Source organism: Musca autumnalis, unplaced genomic scaffold, assembly GCF_047663935.1.
Source record: "Musca autumnalis isolate F117 unplaced genomic scaffold, ASM4766393v1 scaffold_1, whole genome shotgun sequence".
NCBI lineage: Eukaryota > Metazoa > Arthropoda > Insecta > Diptera > Muscidae > Musca > Musca autumnalis.
Window position 1 is genome coordinate 24949812 of NW_027411644.1, and position 18534 is coordinate 24968345.

General features: G+C 37.0%; 1 protein-coding gene across 5 annotated transcripts in view; it reads left to right on the forward strand.

Moving 5' to 3' along the window:
• Positions 1 to 11544, forward strand: part of LOC141395016 (hexosaminidase D-like) — a 362818-nt gene extending 351274 nt beyond the window's left edge. For all 5 annotated transcript variants that reach the window (XM_073970376.1, XM_073970343.1, XM_073970354.1 and 2 more), the window contains exons 2-6: positions 1658 to 1801; positions 2081 to 2638; positions 5064 to 5207; positions 5282 to 6439; positions 11065 to 11544. In XM_073970376.1, coding sequence (XP_073826477.1) covers positions 1658 to 1801; positions 2081 to 2638; positions 5064 to 5207; positions 5282 to 6439; positions 11065 to 11319 — 2259 coding nt within the window. In that variant the 3' untranslated portion in view covers positions 11320 to 11544. The remainder of the gene's footprint in view (positions 1 to 1657; positions 1802 to 2080; positions 2639 to 5063; positions 5208 to 5281; positions 6440 to 11064) is intronic.
• The last annotated feature ends 6990 nt before the right edge of the window (positions 11545 to 18534 follow it).

Below are 18534 nucleotides of genomic sequence, written 5' to 3' on the forward strand. Positions count from 1 at the left end.
ACAGAAGGCCATTTAAAGGTCTCCTAGGAGTCAAAAGATCTTTTAAAGGCCTTTGTAAGGGACAGAAAACCTTCTGAAGGTCGTCTAAGGAACAGAAGACAAGACCATAGGACAGAAGGCCTAGGAGGACAGAAGGCCTTTTCAAGGTATTCTTAAGGGATAAAAGACAATCTTTTAAAGGTTTCTTAAGGAAAATAAGCCCATTTAAAGGTTTTCTAGGGGACAGAACAGCTTTAAATGGTCTTCAAGGAGTCAGTAGTTTTTTTAAAGGTCTTCATAAAGGACGGAAGATCAGTTAAAGGTCTTCTAGGAGTCAGAAAAATCTTCTAAATGGACAGAAGACATTTTAAAAATGTTCTAGGAGTCAGGGGAACATTTAAAGGCTTTATTAAGGGACGGAAGACCTTTTAAAGTTGTTCAGATTTCTAGAAGACCCCTAAATAAGCTATTATTTAAAGGATCAGAACAGCTAGACGTCTTCTAAAAGTCAGAAGACCTTTTAGAATCCTTTATAAGGGACAACAGACCTTTTGGAGGTTTTCTTGAGGGACAGAAGACAATTTTAAGACCTTCTAGGTGTAAGAAAACCTCTCAAAGATCTTAAGGAACGGAAAAACTATTAAGGGTATTCTTAAAGGACAGAAAAACTTTGGTCTTCTCAAGAGACAGAGAAACTTTCTAAGGTCTTTATGGAGTCAGAAGACCTTCTAAAGGCCTTCATAAGGCACAGAATAACCTTTGAATGTCTTGTAGGGTTCAGAAGACATCTTAAAGGTCTTTAGTATTCAAAGGACCTTCTAAAGGTCTTCCTTAGGGACAGACGATAATTTTCTACAAGTCAGAAAAATTTTTAATGTTTTTCTTAAGAGACAGAAAAAAGGCAGAAAACAATTTGAAGTCGATTGAGAACCGTCCGTCTCTCTCTCTTTTTGTCTAGCTGATGCGCACGAAAACTCTTGAAGGAATCAGACGATTTGGCCCAATCTTAAATCAAATTTGAGAATGGGGTATATGTATATAGGTTTGGTTACCTTACTTTGCCATCAAATGAAACACTTTAATGAATGTCTTTGCGACAAAGGTTTTATTTAAAGTTAGGGTCTTAAATTAATTAAATAAAGTTGGAATAAAACTATTTACAGAGTTCACTTATAAACACAAAAATAAAATAATTCACAAAATATAAAACTTCACAACTTCTAAAATGTCTTCTTAACTTCAATTACTTCTATCTTCAAAGATCACTTCTATACTCGATGCATCTATTTAGCGACTGTCTGCAATCGTCTAGTGTCATCACTCATTTGAGTTTTTGTGACGTTCGCTTTTCTGTCTTCGTATGTGCAATGTGTGTCGTCTTCGTCTATGTTTATCTACTGTTGTGTGTAATGCGGGCGCACAAATGTGAGCATGTATTTGTCCGCTCTTTCTGCTAACACTCTCACACATGATCAAAATTTTTACTAAAACGGTTCGCACGATAACTATCGATTACGCCCGATTCCGTCAAATTTTGCACATCGTATTTTTTCATCCAGACATAGATCAATTTCGTATATGTACTCACTTATTTTTAATTAATATTTTTCGAATGTCTTAAAACAGAATACGTTATCTTCTATTTCCTGATCGTCTTCCCCCATTTTTCTCTTTTCAGATGCACACAAATATCTTTATATTAGTTTGGCGTCGTAAAATATCGCTTTTGCTACTTTTATCTTCATTTTTACTATTTGGCCTGTGGACTTGGGCATATCTTGATACGAACCCCAGCTATCAACAAGGCTATGGTGGTGTAAATGTAAGTATTCCCACACGCAGAGAAGATATATTATAGGATCATAATCTAAGAATAAAATAGTATATTTTAAAAATCTGAAAATATCTATTGTTGGTGCAACAATACATTTTGTCTCATTATGGTGCCTAACACAAAATATATGGTTGAAACAACAATATATATTTTGAGATTTTCTTAAAATATGATTGCCCCTACAATATCTCTTCTCTGCCTGCATAAGATTCATACGACTTCTCACAATTTTCCTCTTTCCCTCTCTCTCTCTCTTTTCCTCCCCAGAACATACCCGACACCGACGCGGATGGTATAGCCAAAGACTCCTACAAACATATCTATGTCCTGCAAAAACTCATTTCACAAGCAAATCGTGTGTTACGCTTCCAACAGGAGTCGTCGAACAATAAAATAAGCACAAAATCAAAAAAAGATTTACGCTCGCAGACGCATCCCAATAGCCTTGCCAATTCGGGATTGGGCCGCTTCTTAAAACCCACCAAAAATCCAACATCCATAGTTATTGAAGAAGCTTCGGCACAAACGTTGTCACTGGTAGCTCGTCGCAAAAAAGGTCCCATAGTTGGTGAAAGTTATCTCTTTGAAGAGGAACGCTTAAAGATTCTGGAAAATCAACAGAGGGTGAGAAATTCCGCCATGGATGAAATACAAAATCAAATGGAAAATGAGGCACAAATGTTATCTTCGGCCGAGCGCCAAACGCAATATGAACATGAGCTACAACGTATGGGCATACCAGTGGTGGCGGGCATTGGTCCCGATGGTGCTAAGCCACCACATGAACGCTTGGTGCATTTCGACTTGAAAGGAGCACCACCAAAGGTAAAAGAGAAGAAAGATAAGTTGGATTCTATAGATAAAGAGGTTTCTAGGGACTTAAGGTAAGAGCCAAGTAGTAAAAAGATCTTTTAGAGGTATTCTTAAGGGATAGAAAGCCTTTAGGAGTCAGAAGACTTATATACTTATACTTATACTTATACTTATACTTATACTTATACTTATACTTATACTTATACTTATACTTATACTTATACTTATACTTATACTTATACTTATACTTATACTTATACTTATACTTATACTTATACTTATACTTATACTTATACTTATACTTATACTTATACTTATACTTATACTTATACTTATACTTATACTTATACTTATACTTATACTTATACTTATACTTATACTTATACTTATACTTATACTTATACTTATACTTATACTTATACTTATACTTATACTTATACTTATACTTATACTTATACTTATACTTATACTTATACTTATACTTATACTTATACTTATACTTATACTTATACTTATACTTATACTTATACTTATACTTATACTTATACTTATACTTATACTTATACTTATACTTATACTTATACTTATACTTATACTTATACTTATACTTATACTTATACTTATACTTATACTTATACTTATACTTATACTTATACTTATACTTATACTTATACTTATACTTATACTTATACTTATACTTATACTTATACTTATACTTATACTTATACTTATACTTATACTTATACTTATACTTATACTTATACTTATACTTATACTTATACTTATACTTATACTTATACTTATACTTATACTTATACTTATACTTATACTTATACTTATACTTATACTTATACTTATACTTATACTTATACTTATACTTATACTTATACTTATACTTATACTTATACTTATACTTATACTTATACTTATACTTATACTTATACTTATACTTATACTTATACTTATACTTATACTTATACTTATACTTATACTTATACTTATACTTATACTTATACTTATACTTATACTTATACTTATACTTATACTTATACTTATACTTATACTTATACTTATACTTATACTTATACTTATACTTATACTTATACTTATACTTATACTTATACTTATACTTATACTTATACTTATACTTATACTTATACTTATACTTATACTTATACTTATACTTATACTTATACTTATACTTATACTTATACTTATACTTATACTTATACTTATACTTATACTTATACTTATACTTATACTTATACTTATACTTATACTTATACTTATACTTATACTTATACTTATACTTATACTTATACTTATACTTATACTTATACTTATACTTATACTTATACTTATACTTATACTTATACTTATACTTATACTTATACTTATACTTATACTTATACTTATACTTATACTTATACTTATACTTATACTTATACTTATACTTATACTTATACTTATACTTATACTTATACTTATACTTATACTTATACTTATACTTATACTTATACTTATACCTTTTAAAGGTCTTCTTAAGGGATAAAAAAACACTTTTTAGGTCTTCTTAAGGGACAGAAAACCACATTTAGTTCTTCTAAAAGTCGAAAGACCTTTTAAAAGCCTTCTTAGGGGACAGGTCCTCTTAAATGACAGAAGACCATTTTAAGTTTTTTAGGAGTCAGAAGAGTTTCTAAAGGCCTTCTAGGAACCAGAAGGCCTTTTTGGAGGTTTTATATGAGTCAGAATGCCTTTTAGAGGTCTTCTTGAGGGGCAAAAGACCATTTTAAAGTCTTCAAGGAGTAGAAGACTTTTCAATGGTCTTCTTAAGGGACACAAGACCATTCTAAGGTCTTTTAGGAGTCGGAAGACCTTTTATTGACCTTCTTAGGGGACTAGCAGACAGAAGACTTTTAAGGGTCTGTTTAAAGGACAAAAGCCCATTCCTAGGTCTTCTGGGAGCCAGAAGATCAGTTTAAGGGTTTCTGGGTGTCAAAAGACTTATTAATGGTCTTTTTAAGGGACAGAAGACCATTTAAAGGTTGTTTTTAAGGGACAGTAAACCATTTTATGACCTTCTAGGATTCAGAAGACCTTTCTTCTTACGAGACATAGGGCCTTTTAAATATCTTTTAAAGCACAGAAAACCATTTTAAGCTTTTCTAGAAATCAGAAGAATTTTTAATTAAAGTTTTTTTGAAGGGTCAAAAACTAATTTAAAGGTCTTCTATGAGTCGGAATACCTTTTAGAAGACATTTTAAAGATTTTCTTACGGGCAGAAGAACATTAAAAGGGTTTCTAGGGGGGGTCAGAAGACTTTCTAAAGTTCTTCTTAATGGACAGAAGACCATTTAAATGTCTTCTAGGAGACAAAAGACCTTCCAGAAGACCTTACATTTCTAATGTTTTCATTTATGATTCTTCTTTCAGATCTCTTTTCTAAAACAATTACTGCCGGTGATGAAAACTCTGGGGGCTACAGGCCTACTAATCGAATATGAAGACATGTTTCCCTTTGAAGGCAATATTTCAACGCTGTCGGCCAAAAATGCATACAATCGGGAAGAATTGAGGGTAAGGACAAAAAACAAATACACATCTCTCCTCTCGTAACTAAAATCTCTCTCTCTTTCTTTGAACTCTTTCAGGACTTTTTGGAAACCTGTGCCCACTATGGCTTTTCCGTAATGCCACTGGTGCAAACTTTTGGCCATCTGGAATATGCTTTGAAGTTGCAAGAATTTGCCTCAATGCGGGAGCTACCGGATAGCCCACAATCTATATGTCCCAGCCAAAAGTCTTCATTGTATTTTATTGAGGCCATGCTCACCCAGGTTGTGGAATTCCATTTGCAGGTGGAATCCCTTAAAATGACGCATATACACATAGGTTGTGACGAGGTGGCCCGTATGGGAGAATGTGTCCAGTGTCGCCAGAAAACCAAAGGAGAGCTGTTTATGAATCATGTCATAAATGTGGCCCATTTTGTCCGGAACAAATGGGAGCACTTGAAGGTGGTCATTTGGGATGATATGTTGCGTGGCATGACCCTAAGCGAAATGCAACACTCACAAATCGGACAATATGTTGAGCCCATGATATGGGTCTACATCAATGATATCTATCGTTTTATTCCACCCATGTTGTGGGAGAGATATACCCGAGTCTTCCCAACGGCCTGGGCAGCATCGGCCTTCAAGGGGGCATTTGGTGAGAGTCTCATGATCCCGCCCATACAAAATCATTTGGAAAACAATATACGTTGGTTGGCGGTCATTGCCAAGGAAGGAGGACGTTTCTCTAAAGGTTTTCAGGGTCTTGCTCTAACCGGTTGGCAGCGTTATGACCACTTTGCTGTCTTGTGTGAACTTTTACCCACTGGCATACCCAGCTTAATGGTTTCCCTATCGACCGTTTCGAAGGGTTATTTTGAAACAAATCCCAAGGAAAATGATTTGCTGAAGGTCCTGCAATGTGTTTATCAATTGGATAAGCGCCGTTCCGGTCATCCTTGGTTGGATCTGCAACCGAACTCGCATCATAATCAGCTATTTTCAACCTGTGTCTATTTGGGCCATCAATTCTACAAATATTCGCTGAGACTCTATGGGCTGTTGTCGGAAATTCAAATGTATTTGAATCAGGTCCAGGAACACAGTGCATGGATGTCAGATTATAATGTTCGCCACAATTTTAGTTCACCCATACGAGTACATGAGCTGACACAAAAGACACCGATTTATATTAGCGAGCTGCAGGGTATGTCGCGACAGGCCCAGGAATTGCTCTATGAAATATTTGATAAGGTAAGTTGAATAATTCGGAAGTTATTTTTTTTTTTCTCAAGCAAAGGAGAAGGATAATAAAGTAAAACTCCCGTTGCAAACATGTCATCGGAGGAACAAGAAAGCCAGCAGGCCTGTGGAAGAGAAACCCCGCATTAGAAGTACGAAAAATCTGAACATGCATTTGCTAAACTAAATGCCATGAATAAGACTGCTCAAATTGATCTGAAGATTGCTGAAAAGGATAAAGCAAGACCTAAATCTACTGGGTGCTGCACTCATTTTGAGATTCTGAAAGACCTACACATTAAAGATGTAGAGGCCAAAAAGAAGAACTGCAATTGGTAACCATAGTATTTTTCACTACCTATCCGCTTCGTTTTTCCTCTGTCTCTCTCTATATAGACTCACTAAAGTTGATCCAAGACTATCCCGTAGCTTTTTTGATTTCACATGAATATCCGTCAGGATTGTTTACATCGACTACTCTGCGTTTTGAAGCATATGTGGTGGTATACCATCTCGTCCCAGCGATTTGTAAAGCTAAAAACTGATAATCGTACATTGAAGTGCGAAAGTAGCTAATCTGAGCATCAGCTGTTCTTCCCCTTCAATACGATTGCAGGTAATTCTCACTATCTATGCAATTTGCAACAGAAGACAGTCTCTAGTCCATGTTTTTCCTGCTTAATACTGCCGATGGATTTAGGATTGCGAAACGTGGCCGCTTCGTTTACTGCCTCTATAGATTCACTAAAGCAAACCCAAGGCTATCGCCTTGTTGTAGTATTTATTAAATTTCCGGTCAGTACTGAGTGTCGTTTTACTTCCTAGCTACTTTACGTAGAGTAACTGTTTGGTCATCCATACCGTTTGGGATTTTTTCCCAGAGAAGGTGAATGAACAGAGTTTCGTTAAGGACATCCCCAGACCATTGAAAGGTCTTCAAGGAGTCAGAAGACCATTAAAATATGTTCTTAAGGGACAGAAGAACATTTTGAGGATTCTTAGGAGATTATTTAAAGGAAGGAATACAATTGAAATGTTTCCTAGGAGTCAGAAGACTTTTTAAAGGTCTCTTAGGAGTCAAAAGATCTTTCAAGGGCCTTCTTAAGGGGCATATAACATTCTGAAGGTCTTTTAAAAGACAGAAAACCATTTAAAGACCTCCTAGGAGTCAGAAAATTTTTTAAAGACCTTCTCAAAGGACAGAATGCAATCTAAGGGTCTTCTTAAGGAACAGAAGACCAATTTAAGGTCTCCTAGGAGTCAGAAGATCTTTTAAAGACCTTCTCAAAGGACTGAATGCAATTTAAGGGTATTCTTAAGGGCAGAAGACCATTAAAGGTCTTCTAGAAGACTAAAGATCCTTTATAGGCCTTGTTAAGCAACATAAGTCCATTAAAAGATCTTCTAGGTGTCAAAAGATCTTTTAAAGGCCTTGTTAAGGAGGAGACGCCCTTGTGAATGTCTTCTAAAGAACAGAAGACCATTTAAAGGTCTCCTAGGAGTCAAAAGATCTTTTAAAGACCTTCTCAAAGGACAGAATGCAATTTAAGGGTATTCTTAAGGGACGGAAGACCATTTTAAGGTCTTCTAGGTGTCAAAAGATCTTTTAAAGGCCTTCTTAAGGAGGAGACACCCTTGTAAATGTCTCCTAAAGAACAGAAGACCATTTAAAGGTCTCCTAGGAGTCACAAGATCTTTAAAAGACTTTCTCAAAGGACAGAATGCAATCTAAGGGTATTCTTAAGGGACAAAGGACCATTTTAAGGTCTTCTAGGTGTCAAAAGATCTTTTAAAGGCCTTCTTAAGAAGGATACACCCTTGTGAATGTCTTTTAAAGAACAGAAGACCATTTAAAGGTCTCCTAGGAGTCAGAAGATCTTTTAAAGACCTTCTCAAAGGACAGAATGCAATCTAAGGGCCTTCTTAAGGGACAGAAGACCATTTTAAGGTCCATTAAGAAGACCATTTAAAGGTATCCTAGGAATCAGAAGATCGTTTAAAGACCTACTCAAAGGACAGAAGGCAATCCAAGGGTATTCTTAAGGGACAGAAGACCATTTTAAGGTCTTCTGGGTGTCAAAAGATCTTTTAAAGGCCTTCTTAAGGAGAAGACACCCTTGTGAATGTATTCTAAAAAACAGAAGACCATTTAAAGGTCTCCTAGGAGTCAGAAGATCGTTTAAAGACTTTTTCAAAGGACAGAATGCAATCGAAGGGCCTTCTTAAAGGACAGAAGACCATTTTAAGGTCTTCTAGGTGTCAAAAGATCTTTTAAAGACCTTCTTAAGGAGGTGACACCCTTGTGAATGTCTTCTAAAGAACAGAAGACCATTCAAGGGTCTCCTAGGAGTCAGAAGATCTTTTAAAGACCTTCTCAAAGGACATAATGCAATCTAAGGGTCTTCTTAAGGGACAGAAAAGCAATTTAAAGGTCTTTTAGGAGTCAAAAGATCTTTCAAAGGTTTTCTTAAGGGGCAGATAACATTCTGAAGGTCTTTTAAAAGACAGAAGACCATTTAAAGACCTCCTAGGAGTCAGAAGATCTTTTAAAGAACTTCTTAAAGGCCAGAAGATCTTTTTAATAGACAGAAGACCATTTTAAGGTCTTCTACGTGTCAAAAGATCTTTTAAAGGCCTTCTTAAGGAGGATGCACCCTTGTGAATGTCTTCTAAAGAATAGAAGACCATTTAAAGGTCTCCTAGGAGTCAGAAGATCTTTTAAAGACCTTCTCAAAGGACGGAATGCAATCTAAGGGCCTTCTTAAGGAACAAAAGACCATTTTAAGGTCTTCTAGGTGTCAAAAGATCTTTTAAAGACCTTCTTAAGGAGGAGACACCCTTGTAAATGTCTCCTAAAGAACAGAAGACCATTTAAAGGTCTCCTAGGAGTCACAAGATCTTTAAAAGACTTTCTCAAAGGACAGAATGCAATCTAAGGGTATTCTTAAGGGACAAAAGACCATTTTAAGGTCTTCTAGGTGTCAAAAGATCTTTTAAATGCCTTCTTAAGGAGGAGACACCCTTGTGAATGTCTTCTAAAGAACAGAAGACCATTTAAAGGTCTCCTAGGAGTCAGAAGATCTTTTAAAGGCCTTCTCAAAGGACAGAATGCAATCTAAGGGCCTTCTTAAGGGACAGAAGACCATTAAAGGTCTTCTAGAAGACTAAAGATCCTTTATAGGCCTTGTTAAGCAACATAAGTCCATTAAAAAGTCTTCTAGGGGACAGAACAGGTTTAAAAGGTCTCCAAGAGTCAGAAGATATTTTAAAGGTCTTCTTAATGAATAGAATATCATTTAAAAGTCTACTAGGAGTCAGAAGACCTTATTCCTTATTATTTATTTCCAGATTTCTAGAAGGTATTCTTAAGGTCTTCTACGGATCAGAACAGCCTTTATAGGTCTGTTTAAGAGAAGAAGACCCTTATAAGGTATTCTAGGGGTCAAAAGAAACTATTCAAGATGTCAGAATACCCTTCAAATGACTTCTAAAATCACAGAAAAATATATAAAAAGAAAAGGCCCTTGAAAGTTCTTCCATAAATAAAGAAAATCTTTTAAAGGTCAGAGGTCTTCTATTGCGAGGGAAGACCCTCCAAAGGCTGTTTCTTGTTAGTTGAATATGAAGAAATCTCCGGAATATTGCTGCGCTGTTGCTCGATAGTTTATACTGGAACAGTAAGTGGGTTGTAATGTGATTTTGTCAGGCCATTATAGGTTTTGTGACAATTTAAGCAGAGTTATATGTGTGAATAGATAAGAAAGAGAGAGTATTGGTGGCCAAATATCCTCCCTAATGAGGCGAATTCTCAGCTTTCCATGGTTCTTGGTTTCGGGCCCAACTTTTTTCAAATGTTTTTTATTTAAGTAAAAATAATCTGAAGACCAAAGTATTCAAATTTTACTTAACCTAAATTAGACTATCACTATGTGCGTCTGCTACCAGACAAGTCCACCATAGATTAAGATGGACAGAACCATGGTTACATACAGCCAGTGTACGACTTATGGTCTGAATTTCCAACTATTGCTCCAAAAGAAATATGTAAATGCAAATCCATCCAAAACTAGTGGCTGGAAATCGGGACGTTTTCGCTTCCTGGTGAATAATACGAGTACAGTCTTCTCAGGGTTCATTACACAGCTCTCTGAACTCTTAAACTGTGTCTAGACCAATGTTTTTATAACGCTTTGAAGTAGTCAATGGTCTGAATTTCTGTAAGGACTCTGTGTTACGCCTAGTATAAGATTTGGCAAATTATAATTTTGTGGTCCTAGAAAGTGATACTTTTCAGATGTCCTCCATTCTCATCCATGTTAGTGAGCGTTATATGAGTTACTTTCCTCCTCATTATATTCAGGAATGTTGGCTATTACATGCTCTTAAATTAAAATTTAGTTCAATATTGTCTCATAGATCCTAAAATTTGCGTCACTGCTTCCCCAGTGGAAGTAATGGGAATTCACATCGCATCCTAGGATTACAAGGCCCATGACGCCCTCGTTCCACCTCATTTAAAGGCTGCGAATTGATAAAAATTTATATTAAGGGCTCTCATTATAGCACATAACCTATCCTATTTATATAATTGAGTAACTACTTTCTCCCTTTTCTTATTTTTCTCTATTTTCTTTCAGTACACCATTGCCGAATTCATAGAACAGACAATATATCCGACAATTGGTTCGCTACAACGTCATTTGGCCAATGCTCAATTATTGCTACAGCCCAACCATTGGCCACAACGTCCCCTACCGATTGCTCAAGCTTTACACGATTTACATTTGATGTCGGATGAGCCACATCTAACTGCAGGGCAGTCGCAACAACATCAACAGCAAGTTCAGGCACAAACTCATCGCCATCATCATCCCCACATGCTGCCAAATTAGAATGGGTCGTTGGTCATCAAAGCACATTCGCCCACACACACAAATTATTTCCGTCATAGGATGTCTTCCGAAGAAGTCGAAAATGTTAACATTATAAAAAAATACAAAACAAAAAAAAAATTAAAAACATCATCTACCTGGATAATTCTGCACACAAACAAACACACACACACATTTCCAGTCTCAAAAATGCAAAAATGAAATGTATTTTTCTAATAAGAAAAAGTGAAACAAACCCACTGGGTTTTATATGTCAATTCAATTGCATATACGTCAAATAAATCCTCATATAGAAGGTTAACCCCACAAAAACCTATAATATAAACAGCATATAAGTCTTAGAGTATGTTTGTACAAGCCTTTAATATCATGATATGGCTTTATCTCGATATGGTTGACAGATATTTGCATACATTTTATATCAATTCAGACTAAGTTATCAGCATCAGTGTAAACGTACTCCACCTTTGTCCCAATTTACATTAGGCGAGTTTACTTGCGGCAATTGTCAGTTTGATGGAAAGAGAGGTGAGGTATATGGTAACCCTTTGCCTCTCAACACCCTCTCTCACCCACAAACTGACAATTGCCGCAAGTAAACTCGCCTAATGTAAATTGGGACTTTGAGTTCCATACCACTTCATGGTAGAACAAATACAAGGTAAAGTTAATACTACAACAAATACAACTCGAACAACAACCACAAAGGAATTTGTTTTTGTTTGTAACGTTACTGCCAGTTGTATTTGTAAACAAAACAAGTAAATGTCTATAAATTATTGGAATTTAAAAAACTAATAATTTTTCATATTTGGTTGAATATTTTGGAAAACATGAATGAAAACTCGTTAGATTTTCAATTTGAATGTTTCCATATCATTCCACTAAATGCATAACTTCTCGCAGAAAGTAGAATTCTTGCAAAAATGTTTGGGGTCGCTGGTAATTCATTGAAAAAAGAGAAGCTGCTTCAATCGTTTGCTTTTGAAAACAAAAAAGCACATGTTTATTAGGGTTTTATTATTTTCAAGTTTAACAAAACACCACACATATTAACAAATATTGTACCGCCTCTATAAGCGGTGTTTTAGTGTGCGGCATGTCTTTCGGACCTGTAGGAGGTTACATGTCAATGATATGAAGCCGTCTTTATGGGAAATAGTTTTTTTTTCTGATGAATAAATTTGTTCTTCAAAAATATATATCCCTAATATACATCGAACATAGAAATAAATACATAAAATGCCGTATGGAATTTGACACTAACACTACAACCCAGTTCAGTCAGCTGGGTATTGCTGCTACCTTTTCTTGTTCTGCCATGATACCACTTCATCCCTTAAATCTAATATTGAGCTCAATTTTTTATCATAAAATCTAAATTTTTCCCTAGTTAAAAACTCGTCCTTAGGTTTTTGTTCAAAACAAATCAAAAAGCTTTAAAAGCTTCTCTTATTTAATTCAATTACTTAATAATAACAACAAATAAAACAAGCATGTTTACATTACTAATTCAAATAGAAAACTGTTAAAGAGAAATATACAGTCGGTCCAAAGAGGGAGAAAGAACTTTTAACATAGAACTTCTCACTTTCTTATTGATAACATAAAATCTCTTCTAAAAGACAGAAGAGAATCCATAGGAGATGTAATGAAACACCTTTGTCAAAATACTTCTTTGGCACACTGTACCCACACATAAGACATTAAACTACTTTTAGATTTACGAAATCCACTAGATTTCAATTTTCAATTCCATATGTAAAATAAAATCCAGTGGATTTAAAACTAGGATTTGTTTGACGTATACGCTGTGGAATTGACATTTGAAATCGAGTTGATTTCGTAAATCTAATGGCTATATCACACCATATGTTTTTTCACGTGTATGACATCAGCTGGTCTGTATATTAGTATACCCAAAGTGACAACATACATGTGAAAAAAAAACAAACCGCAAAGAATCTACATACACTAAACATTTGAAATGTTATATAGTTGTCGAATATAAACATATTATTTTTTTGATTGGGATCTAAATACTTAGTACATACATACATATATCTTAGTGAGGGTCTTCACAACTATTCGAAAGTTAACATAACCATTGTTTTTGTCGTTTTCAGAAGCATTATTAAAAAAACAACAAAACGAAATAAAATATCATAATTATATTAAAGCAAACGATTGTTTTATTGAAACTAAGAATCCTGGTAAGTATCTGAAGCGGGGAGAATACTTACTTAGCTGGCCCATTACGGAACATTTCTTCCATAAACCGAACTAAGAAGAGATCTTCATTTCTCTCTGTTTGTTGCTTCGTTTTTATACCCTCCACCATAATATCCTTCCTTAGATGGCTTTTATACTAAAGAGAACGTCTTGTTCCATAAGCCGAACTAAGAATAGATTTCCAAACGCACCGATCTTTTGCCTTACTTCTCCAATTTTGGACGCCATGTTTTGTGATATCTTCTTCAACTTGGTCTTTCCATCAGAGTTTTGGCCTTCCCTTGGGGCGTATACCGTCGAGTGGCTCGTATTCAAATGCCTTTTTAGCGGGGGCATCTTTATCCATCCGGCTGACATGGCCAAGCCAACGCAATCGTTGTAGTTCGATACGTTTCACTATATCGATGTTGGTCGGCTGGTATAGCTCGTGGTTCATACGACGTCGGTATTCACCGTCAACGCATATTGGTCCATAAATCTTTCGAAGAATTTTTCTCTCAAACACACCAAGTTCTGCCTCATCTGCTTTCGCAAGTACCCATGCTTCAGATCCATACATAAGAACGGGTAGTATCAGTGTCCGGTAAAGTGTAAGTTTTGTTTGACGAGAGGTGGTTTTGCTTTTAAACTGTTTATTTAGACCAAAGTAGCATCTGTTGGCCAATAGTATTCTTCTCTTTATTTCAAGGCTTATATTGTTGGTTTTATTTATGGCGGTGCCGAGGTAGATAAAGTCATTTACTATCTCAAATTTATAATTATCAACATCCACAGTTGGTCCGAGTCTACTGGACGACTTGCGTGTTGATAGCATAAACTTCGTCTTATCGCCGTTGACTGCCAGACCCACTTTGACAGACTCTTTTTCAATTTTTGCAAAGTTAGCTGTTACGGTTCGCGATGATCTATCTATTATGTCTATGTCATCTGCGTATGCAAGCAACATTACATCTTTATTGTATATCGTGCTGTTTTTGTCTCTGGCCGTATATACATTCGCATCTCATATGACCCTTTCCAGTAGGATATTAAATAGGTCACACGATAGACTGTCACCTTGTCTAAAACCTCATTTTGTATTGAAAGGCTCGGACAAGTTCTTTCCTATTTTAACCGCTGATCTTGTGTCAGCCAATGTCATCCTGCATAGTCGAATTAGTTTTGCAGGGATGCCAAACTCAGACATGGCTTGAAACACCTTTGCTCTAATTGGGCTGTCGAACGCGGCCTTATAGTCGACGAATAGGTGGTATGTGTCGATCTGTCTTTCGTGAGTCTTCTCCAGTATTTGGCGCAGTGTGAAGATTTGGTCAATTGTCGACTTACCAGGTCTAAAACCGCATTGGTATGACCCGATTATTTCATTGACCATGGGTTTTAACCGTTCACACAGTATGCTCGACAACACTTTATATGCGATGGGAAGGAGACTTGTACCTCGGTAATTTGCACAAACCGTTTTGTCTCCTTTCTTATGTACGGGACATAGTAGGCTGAGGTTCCATTCAATGGGTATGCTTTCTTCCTGCCAAATTTTCGCAAATTAGCTGATGCATACTCCTTACCAGCATTTCGCCACCGGTCTTGAACAATTCGGCGGGAAGTCCATCAGCTCCTGCTGCCATATGGTTTTTCAGCCGATTAATGGCTGTCGTAACCTCGCTTTGGCGGTAGGTGGTAGACATTCAACATTGTCATTTACGATTGGTTCTGTGGTATCTTCATCGCCATCCATATTCGATACCAAAAGCTTCATAAAGTGCTCCTTCCAGATCCTCAGTACGCTATCTAATTCAATTACCAGATTCCCTGGGTCATCTTTGCAGGAGAATGTGTCTGCACCATATCCTTCAGTCTGGTGTTTTACACTCTGGTAAAATTTTCGGACTTCATTCTGACTCTTGAACATCTCGAGTTTCTCACGCTCACGTTTTTCTTGCTCCTTCTTTTTCTCCTGAAAATTCGCTTTTCCTCTCTCCTCTTCTCCCGATAAGTTGCTTTCGTTCTTCGTGTTGCTACTGAATGCAGTGTCGCTCTATATGCCGCGTTCTTTTCTTCTGTAGCTTTACGACACTCCTGATCGTACCATACAGTTTTAGGTGGAGGTTTTTGGTACCCAAATATGGTTTTTGCAGCAGTCTGAAGGGAGTGGGCTATTCTTTGCCAACGTGCTTCTACATTATCGGGACAAGGAGTGCTGTTTTCCAGCATGCGAATCAGTTGAGCGCAGTAGGCTTGTGCTGTCTGTTGTGTTTGCAGCTTCTCGACATCCAGCTTCCGTCCTGTGTTAGATCGCACTTTTGCCGCAACATTAAGACGAGTGCGTACCTTGGCTGTTACAAGGAAATGGTCCGAATCGTTGTTCGCACCTCGAATCGATCGGACATCTAACACACTGGACGAGTGTCTTCCATCTATCACAACATGATCAATCTGATTTTTTTGTTTTCCCATCCGGGGATATCCACGTAGCCTTGTGTATGTGGAGGTGTGGGAATATGGTGCTGCTCACTACCATGTTCTTTGCCGCTGCAAAATCAATCAGTCTCATTCCGTTGTCGGATGTTACCTCATGAAGGCTGAATTTGCCGACCGTGGGACCAAATATATTTTCCCTTCCAAATTTAGCATTAAAATCTCCTAGAACAATCTTAATGTCATGGCCAGGGCAGCGGTCATATACTCTCTCTAGGCGCTCGTAGAATATATCCTTGGTCTGTTCGTCTTTCTCTTCGGTCGGAGCATGGGCGCAGATGAGACTGATGTTAAAAAACTTTGCTTTTATACGGGTTGTGGCAATTCTCTCATTAACCGGAGTAAAACTGGATACAAGATTTTTAAGCCTCCGGTTTACCATGAATCCAACACCTAGCTCATGCTTCGTTTCATGGCAGTTATAATACATTGCGTAATCCTTTGTGATCTTTACGTCTGCCCGATTCCATCGCACTTCCTGTAAGGCGATAATATCAGCATTGTACTTGTCAAGTACATTCGCCAATGCGTAAACTGCACCTACTCTATAAAGAGTCCTGACATTCCAGGCAGATTCGCAGATCATGGTCCTTAATACGTTTGCGGGGGTCGTCAACTTTAGAGAGGTTTGTTTTTCTTCTTTTTCTTTGTTTTTTCATAGTAAGCTGTTTTGACGGGGTGAGTTACTAGCTCAACGCCCAACCTAATGGGCTATGTCGGTCCACGTTTTGATATAGCCCCCTAGGAACGTTACCACCCGATTTTCGATATTTTTAGGGTTTTATACTCATTCTTACTCCGAAATACCTGAAATTTGAAACTCAGTCTTCGTTGGGGGTATAAAACCTTCCTCCAGAAATTTGTCGGTACAGGTCCATGCCTTAATATAGCCCCCATAGAACGGTACCTCCAGATTTTCGGAATTTTGAAGGTTGTGGCCAATATAATCCACTGAAATGGCTGAAATTTGGTATTTAGTCTTTGTTGGGGGTATAAAACTTTGCTCCAGAAATTTGTACAGGTCCATGCCTTAATATAGCCCCCATAGAACGGTACCTCCCGATTTTCGGCATTTTGAAGGTTTTAGCATCATTATCACACCGAAATAGCTAAAATTTGGTATTTAGTCTTCTTTGGGTTACAAAACTTTACATATGAAATTGGTCGGTATAGGTCCATGCCTTCATATAGCCCCCAATAGAAAGCTACCTCCCGATTTTCGGTGTTTTGAAGGTTGTGGCCACAATAATCCACCGAAATGACTGAAATTTGGTATTTAGTCTTCGTTGGGGGTATAAAACTTTCCTCCAGAAATTTGTCGGTATAGGTCCATGCCTTAATATAGCCCCCATAGAACGGAACCTCCCGATTTTCGGTATTTTGAAGGTTTTAGCATCATTATCACATCGAAATGGCTAAAATTTGGTATTTAGTCTTCGTTGGGGGTATAAAGCTTTCCATATGAAATTGGTCGGAATAGGTCCACGCCTTCTATAGCCCCCCATAGAAAGGTACCTCCCGATTTTCGGTATTTTGTATGTTGTGGCCTAAATATTACCCCAAAATAGCTGAAATTTGGCATTCAAACTTCGTTGGGGGTACTCAATCTTCCCAAGAAAGGTTATATACCAAATTTCAGCCATTTCGGTGGAATATTGAGGCCACAACCTTCAAAATACCGAAAATCGGGAGGTACCGTTCTATGGGGGCTGCATGTAGGCGTGGACCGATACCGACAAAATTCTGTGAGAAAATTGTATAGCCACCACGAAGACTAAGTACCAAATTTCAGCTACTTCGGTGTGATAATGAAGCTAAAACCATAAAAATACCGAAAATCGGGAGGTACCGTTCTATGGGGGCTATATGAAGGCGTAGACCGATACTGACAAAATTCTGGAGGAAAGTTTTATACCCCCAACGAAGACTAAATACCAAATTTCAGTCATTTCGGTGGATTATTGTGGCCACAACCTTCAAAACACCGAAAATCGGGAGGTAGCTTTCTATTGGGGGCTATATGAAGGCATGGACCTATACCGACCAATTTCATATGTAAAGTTTTGTAACCCAAAGAAGACTAAATACCAAATTTCAGCTACTTCGGTGTGATAATGAAGCTAAAACCTTCAAAATACCGAATATCGGGAGGTACCGTTCTATGGGGACTATATGAAGGCGTGAACCTATACCAACAAATTTCAGGTGGAAAGTTCTATACACCAAACGATAACTAAATTCCAAATTTCAGCCATTTTGGTGGGATAAAACCTCCAAAATACCGAATATCGGGAGGTACCGTTCTATGGGGGCTATATGAAGGCGTAGACCGATACTGACAAAATTCTGGTGAAAGATTTATACCGCCAACGAAGACTATGTACCAAATTTCAGCCATTTCGGTGTGATAATAAAGCTAAAACCTTCAAAATACCGAATATCGGGAGGTACCGTTCTATGGGGACTATATGAAGGCGTGAACCTATACCAACAAACTTCAGGTGGAAA